The sequence below is a fragment of the Nylanderia fulva genome, unplaced genomic scaffold, assembly GCF_048542155.1.
Source record: "Nylanderia fulva isolate GAGA-0341 unplaced genomic scaffold, ASM4854215v1 Scaffold536, whole genome shotgun sequence".
In the NCBI taxonomy this organism is placed as follows: Eukaryota; Metazoa; Arthropoda; class Insecta; order Hymenoptera; family Formicidae; genus Nylanderia; species Nylanderia fulva.
The window spans coordinates 4721-12774 of NW_028190628.1; the positions used below are offsets into that span (position 1 = coordinate 4721).

The 8054-nt window shown below is 41.9% G+C and overlaps 2 protein-coding genes across 2 annotated transcripts; both read left to right on the forward strand.

The window, feature by feature from the left end:
* Positions 1–2855: 2855 nt before the first annotated feature.
* On the forward strand, positions 2856–6992 carry LOC114941332 (uncharacterized). The gene is made up of 2 exons (XM_085487335.1): positions 2856–3236; positions 3336–6992. Exons 1-2 carry the CDS (start codon positions 2856–2858, stop codon positions 6990–6992), a joined length of 4038 nt encoding a protein of 1345 aa, XP_085343461.1.
* A 27-nt stretch (positions 6993–7019) lies between these two features.
* LOC114937268 (uncharacterized) lies at positions 7020–7781 on the forward strand. Its single transcript, XM_029310682.2, has one exon. The coding sequence runs from the start codon at positions 7020–7022 to the stop codon at positions 7779–7781; it is 762 nt and encodes a 253-aa protein (XP_029166515.2).
* Positions 7782–8054: the final 273 nt, after the last annotated feature.

An 8054-nucleotide genomic window follows, 5' to 3' on the forward strand; every position in this document is an offset into this window, starting at 1 on the left:
GGGAGCCCATAGGCTTTAGGAAGAAGAGAGTCGCTTGAAAATAAATAATAATATTCTTTTTTGTTGATGAAATCTTTTTTCAACCATTTTTTTAAACAAATATTGAGTTCTTTTTCTATTTTTGTTGATGGATTGTTTTTAACTATGGTATACGTAGAATCGTCTTCTAGGAGACTCTCAACTTTTTTTATATAAAATTCTTTTTCTAGTGCGACTGTAATGCTGCCTTTATCTGCTCTAGTAAATAAAATATTAGGATTTTGATTGCAGAATTTAATTGTGTCTTTATGCATGTGAAATAATTTTTCTTGTATGTCCGTTTTTTTGTCGTTATTGTTTAAAAATAATGAAAATTGTGGAATGGCAGCATTACGAATCGAAGTAAGATTTCTGATCCCATTAGAATTGCTTTCTATATCTTTGATGAATTCGTGTATAGCTACTTTTTTATTTAAGTTAACTGGGAGACTAAATTCACCTCCCAATTGTAATAGATTGGTTACATTGGGGGGAATTTTTTTATCAGTTAAATTAATAAACCATTTCTGGTTAGTTTGTTGTAGAGGGTTATGTGTAGCACAACGAAAACTGTTGGCAGAAACAGTGTTATCAACAATATTTGTCGATGATATTGTTTTCAATTCGATAGGATCAATATTTTTAATGTACTCTGTTTCATGCGATTTACGTAGCCATAGGAATTTTTTCTTGTGTATGAGATATAATTTTTGGTTGAACAAAGAAAAGGAGTTGCAATGGTGATTTAAAATCTCCTGCCAGATATAAGATGGTAAAAGATTTTGGAGAATTTGGAATTGCCTTGACCGTTTTTTATTAAGTGAGTTTAAAGTTCTATATAAATCAAATATCTCTATGTTAAGAATTTTATATCGATTCTGTAACGGAATGTTAATTTAATTATTTAACTATTAATAAAAAAAATTTTTACACCTTATTTATTTGCTCGTTCAGTTGGCCTACTATATATGATTTGTTTAATTTTTCTAAAAGGAATGTTCTGTTTGTGAATTTTAGGGAGACCGTAAGCTTTCGGTAGTATGGAATCACTAGAGTGCATAAAATAATATTCTTTTTTTGAAATATATCCTTTTGTTAGCAAATTTTTGATAGTGTAATTGAGTTCTCTTTCAATTTTTAAGATTGGATTCTTATTGACCACGCAGTAAGTGTTAACATCTGCAAGAAGTTCAGTCACTTTATTATTGTAAAAATCCCTCTCCATTGCAACTGTCACATTACTCTTGTCAGATCGCGTAAATATTATATTGTTGTTTTCTCTGCAAAATTTTACTGTGGTATTGTACATATCAGTAATTTTTTCGTTTATTAAATTCTTTTTGTGAAAATTATGTAGATAATGATTAAATTGGGGGATTGCAATATTCCTAATAGTTCTGAGGTTTTGTAAATTATTTCTTTTTCCATTAGCTTCCAAATCTTTGATAAATTCATGTATGGCAGTTTTTTTGTTGGAGATGGGAAGATTGAAATTACTACCCATTTGTAAAAGATTAGATACTTTTAGTGGGATTTCTGTGTTCGTTATTTTTATTATCATTGTATCTACTAAGAAATAAATCAATTATGTGTAGACATTACATCTCTCACTAATTTAATATGCTCGTTATAGTTGGCCCTGTCTTTCTAAATCTTAATTTTATAATATCACACGAGCCTTGTCTTTAAATATCTAATTGTTTTCCTTATTAAAATTAATTATTGTTCCGGAACCGTTGAAAATAATTGAGAGTCTCCGCGAAAAGTTTAAATGTCGCGCGATCAAATATATTGAGAACCATAAATCGTCGCATTAGCGAATCACGAATTTCCACGCGACCGAGGCATAGCGCGTAGCCGATCCTTCTCACACCTCTTTGCAATTCGCATTCGCGGTCCTTTTTCGCCAACTCAAGTGCGCGGTGTATCGATTAGGATCTGTCGCGCACCCCCGATCATGCCTATCTGAGTCGCTAATATCCTTCCTCGTTTCCCGTTCCTTCTTCTTGTTCCGGCTCTCAGTGTATTAACACATTGCCTCGTTATTGGAGATTCGTATCACGCGTGGTTCACATAATCCTTCGAGTCACGAAAGTGATTCTTTTCCGCCGGTCATCGGCAAAAATTTGTAGAATATTGGGCAAGCGATATTTTCCATTATTTCAGTTTTATTTGTGAAATACATGCATAGCTCGGCTGCAATTACGACCGCATGTATCACCACGTGCTCCGATATTACAGTGTTCCGGAGACTCTCAGAGACCTCGATTTCGCGAACGGTGCATCGCGCATCCGCGTTCGGCTCTTGATCGCTGCGATCTTTGTAAAAATTATCGCGAGAAGATTTCCGTCGAGTACGCGCGCAGCAATTACGATCAAGCACAAGATGTCCGTCCGTTCTCGTTAAAATTTTTGTCCACCGTTCGCCAAGTGTGTTTAATTCGAACTCGAAACTTTAGTTTTTTTTGTGAAAGATCGACAACTTTAGTTTTTTTTGTGAAAGATCGAATAAACCTTTTTTTAACCATATTCTCAGCTGTTAACAATCAACCCCTTCTTCCCTCTATTCCCGATCAAAATTAATTTAATCAGTGCATTCCGCAACATTTCTGGTCCTTCGAGCCGGATCGGGACTGAGGTTTTTTGCCTTTTTTGACTGTTAACAGCTGTGTTGGTGCTACGCGTTCAGTAGCAAACTCGTTCGATTATCGCGTAGTGGTGCAATAAAAAACCTGTGTAAAATGGAATCCTTCGAAGAATTGATGCACGAACAGTCTACAAAAATGAGCTCAGTTATTCGTGCGATATCTAATTTTAAAAAGTTAGGTCAAGCTAAAATGACCTATGCAGTGACGAAAAATCGCATGGAAACATTAAAAGAAAAATTCGAACAGTGCTCAAAATTAGATGCCAAATTACACGCTTCCGCTGACTCCAAGGAGAAGACCACGCACCCCTACTTCTCAGATCACGAATTTGACGAGTGCGAAGAAGCCTACGAGACAGCGTTGGATTATTTCGCAGAGGTTGTACATGAACTCTCCAAATCATCAGTTCATCCTGCAGCTAACGTAAGTCATTTGCACGAATGTCAGTCTCATACGACACTCAACCTACCGAAGGTCACATTGCCGGTCTTCGATGGATTGTTCGACAAATGGGAGAGCTTCCGCGATCGTTTTCAATCGATGATTATAGAAGAAAAAAGCCTGTCTAACGTACAAAAATTGCATCATTTATTCTCGTGTCTAAAAGGCGAAGCGCTCACCGCGATCGAACATTTAACGATTACTTCTGATAATTTTGCTGTAGCATAGACGATTCTTTTGTCCAATTTTGAAAACGAGCGTCGGCTAATCAATTCATATATACATCGCTTATTTACACTGCCCAATGTTACGGCGAAATCGGCGACCGAACTTCGAGCTCTACAGAGCAAATTAACTGCCGCAATTGCCGCGTTAAAAAATTTGTCTCGTCCGGTCGAACACTGGAGCGATATTTTTGTTTATATTATCACACAAAGACTCGACAAATCCTCGCGCGAAGCGTGGGAATTGAAGTTAGGAAAAACGACCGTCTATCCTACGTTTGACGAAATTAGCGCGTTCTTGGATTCTCGTATTCGCGCTCTCGACGCCCTTGTACCGATCGCTTCGACACTCGATAAACAAAGCGATAAATCAAACGCGAAATTAAAACAAAGGGCTGTCACTTCGCATACAACAAGCGCCACGAAACTTTCGTGTCCCGTGTGCGAATCGAATCATTTGTTATATCAATGTACCGTGTTCCTCGGAAAAACGCCGACTCAGCGATACGAAATTATTCGTAACGGCAAGCGTTGCCTTAATTGTCTCAGTTCGAAGCATCAAGCGAAAGAATGCCCGAGTACCCGCTCGTGTAAAGAATGTCACAAAAGGCATCACACGCTTTTACATTTTTTTGACGCTCCGAAATCAGCTGTTCAAGCGTCATCGTCTCCCGCATCAACAAATCCCGTCATCTCGACAAGTGACGTTTCCTCGCATATCGTTGCGAAAGCTGTAACAGCGCGTCACATTCTCCTTGCAACTGCTCGCGTTCGCGTGCATTCAATGCACGGTCGATTCCAATGGGCCCGAGCGCTCATCGATCAAGGATCTGCGTCATTCTTTATAACCGAAAATTTAGTGCAGTCATTAAGACTTCCGAAATTAAATACCGCTGTTAGGGTAACAGGTATTGGCGAAACGCAGACAAACGTTCGACATGCCGTTCATCTAACGATAACTCCCAGCAACGCGGACACTCCGGTTTATCGAACCACCGCGTTAATTTTAAAATCGTTAACTCGATATTTGCCAAACCGTCTCGACATTCCAGAGCAATGGCCGCATTTGAATGGCCTTTCGTTAGCTGATCCCGATCCCGCAGTATCAGATCCAATAGAAATAATTATCGGAGCGGATCTTTTCGGGTCACTCATCCTCGACGGCGTTCGAAAAGGCGCGGTTGACGAACCGATCGCTCAAAATACCGCGCTAGGCTGGATCATATCCGGACCTATAGCGCAACTCAGACCGCTCTCGCAGTCGTCCATTGGAGTACATTATTGCTCTGTTACGGATGATCTCATTCAAACTCTCCGCCGATTTTGGGAAATCGAAGAAATTCCCGCTTCATCGAAAATAACTAGTGAAGAAAAGGCATGCGACGACCATTTTAATTCGACACACTCTCGAAATTCTGAAGGTCGCTATATCGTCAGACTTCCATTTAAACACGGACCTCCACTCAACATTGGAGAATCTCGACATTCCGCGCTTCAGAGTTACCTTCGCACGGAAAGCCGCATTAAAACGGATTCATCGAAATCGTCGGAATATCATAATTTTTTAAAAGAATATTATGATCTGAGACACATGCAACGCGTCTCAGAAACCGAACAATTAATCGACTCGAATCAAATCGTATATATTCCGCACCATGCCGTATTCCGCGCTAACAGCTTAACAACGCGAATACGTATCGTTTTCAACGCTTCAAGTCGAACCTCAAACGGTACGTCATTGAATGATCATTTATATCCGGGCCCTAAACTTCAAAAGGACCTTGCTGCAGTGATTTTGCGTTGGCGCACATTTCGATACGTTTATTCCGCCGACGTGGCAAAAATGTATCGCCAAATTCAAGTCGATCCTCGCGATCGTGATTTCCAGCGCATCTTCTGGCGGCCATCTCCAACACATCAAGTTGAGGAGTATCGTCTCTGTACCGTAACGTACGGCATGACTTCAGCTCCGTACTTAGCTTTGAAGGTCATGAATCAACTCGCCATAGATGAAGGCGCTTCATTTCCATTAGCCACATCCGTTATCGATCGTCAAATGTACGTCGACGACTTTATCTTCGGCGCCGACGACAAGGTTCTCGCTCGTCAAACTCGCGAGCAGATTGTTTCTCTTCTCAAAAGAGGTGGATTCACGCTACGAAAATGGGCAAGCAACGTGTCCGAACTCCTTGACGAGATCGAAGATACCGACCACGGTCTCGCTCAAAGCCGAGATCTAAACGAAGATGAGAGCTTGAAAATTCTCGGTCTTACTTGGCAACCAGATCGCGACATCTTCAAATTTACCATTACGATTACAGGGCCTCCTGGCAACACCAAAAGAAGAATTTTATCCGACATCGCCAAATTCTTTGATCCACTTGGATGGGCAACTCCAGTGATTATTCGCGCCAAAATTTTGATGCAACGACTTTGGATCGCTAAATGTGAATGGGACGAAGTCGCTCCGCCGAATCTGCTTGAAGCCTGGCAGCAGTATCATACTCATCTTAAACATCTAGAAGAGGTGATGATTCCACGTTGGATTCAACTCGGCCATCACGTACTGCATCTAGAGTTGCATGGATTCTCGGATGCATCTACCAAAGCATACGCTGCAGCGGTGTACATTCGCGTTGTCACGGTGGATGGAATGGTCTCGGTCAATCTTCTTGCCGTAAAATCAAAAGTCGCTCCTGTCAAAGTAATGAGTGTTCCGCGACTCGAGTTATCTGCAGCTCAATTACTCGCACGGCTCATTCATTTCATTCGCGAAGCTCTCGACTTTCGTGAGGTAAATGTTTATTGTTGGACCGATTCCACAATTACTCTTGCCTGGCTGAGCCGACCTTCTACTACATGGAAGACATTTATAGCGAATAGAGTAGCCGATATTCACACGCTACTTCCGGACATTCCATGGCGTCATGTCCCAACAAAGGAAAATCCTGCCGACTGCGCATCGCGCGGGATCTCTCCCGACGACCTTGCCACAAACCTTCAATGGTGGTCAGGTCCCGATTGGCTTATTAAATCTTCCGATTATTGGCCAAAATCTGACTCGGATTTCGATCCCCACGCGCTAAGCGAGCAACGCGCGCAACCACAATCGCTCACTACATCCGTTGTCGCATCGTGGGACCTATCACAACGTTATTCGTCATGGCACAAACTCCTTCAAATAACTGCATACATCTATCGATTCGTAACGAATTCCCGCTCTCGACATATCAATCTCAATCTGAAGATACAAAACCCTAGAGCTCCGATCTACCTAAATCCGATTGAAATTAAGTCCGCTGAAATCTTTTGGATTCGTTACATTCAATCAGAATTGTTTCATAGCGAGATATCAGCACTCAGTACGGCAACTCCAATCAAGAAATCTAGCACACTGCTTTCATTAAATCCTTATCTCGATAATGATCAAATAATTCGAGTCGGTGGCAGGCTAAGGAACGCCACCTTACAAAGCGCCGTTCGCAATCCGATTGTCCTAAAGGACCATGCCTTGGTCAGGATGATCATCATGGACACCCACCGACGAATGTTGCACGCTGGATCTCAATTAACATTAGCTCGGATCCGAGAGAAATTTTGGATTGTGCGAGCACGATCTCTGGTTCGCGCTGTACTCTACAAATGTGTATCATGTACATGAAAAAGGGCTCAGATTCCTAACGAGCTCATGGGCGATCTTCCGAATGTAAGAGTAAATCGCTCAGCTCGAGCATTCGAACATGCCGGTGTCGATTATGCCGGTCCAATTCTTGTACGAACCTCTCGTGGACGAGGTCATAAAGCGCATAAAGCCTATATTGCCGTGTTCGTTTGTATGACGACAAAGGCGATCCATCTCGAGCTCGTTAGCGACTACTCTTCAGACGCTTTTCTCGCCACATTAAATCGTTTCGTTTCTCGTCGCGGATACCCTGCATCGATTTATTCGGATAATGGAACCACATTCCAAGGTGCCGATCGCGAACTTAAACTCGCAATCGCGCAGGCTTTAAAAAATTCGGATTTGCAAAATACGCTTTCGACCGACGGAATAAACTGGCATTTCGTGCCTCCTTCCGCTCCCCACTTCGGTGGATTATGGGAAGCTGCTGTACGCAGCGTCAAATACCATTTAAAGCGCTGTATCGGCTCACATACGCTCACATTTGAAGAATTAAATACTGTTCTTTGTCGTATCGAAGCGTGTCTTAACTCGAGACCTATTGGGTCTGTGTCCGAAAATCTCGATGATTATCATGTATTAACACCGGGACACTTCCTCATCGGGGGACCCATCTTAGCTGCGCCACAGCCAAGCGTTCTCGATCTTAACGAAACTCGTCTTTCCCGCTGGCAATTGTTGCAACATATTACAGAAAAATTTTGGAAATCATGGTCAAACGACTACTTATTAACGTTGCAGCAGCGGCCAAAATGGAAAATTGCGTAACGACTTGCGACTGTAGGCCGAATCGTTCTCTTGCGGAACGCACTTGCTCCTCCGTCTCACTGGGAGCTCGGACGTATCATCGAATGTCATCCCGGCAACGACGGACTCGTTCGCGTCGTTACCGTGCGCACCGCGCGTTCACAGTATAAGCGTCCAATTGTAAAATTATGTTTTCTTCCGATCGATATCAATACTTCAAGCGATCAAAGTTCCGGCATGGCGGGCGGCACCGATTCCGATTAGACTTAAGTAATAATGTTCAAAAATTATTGT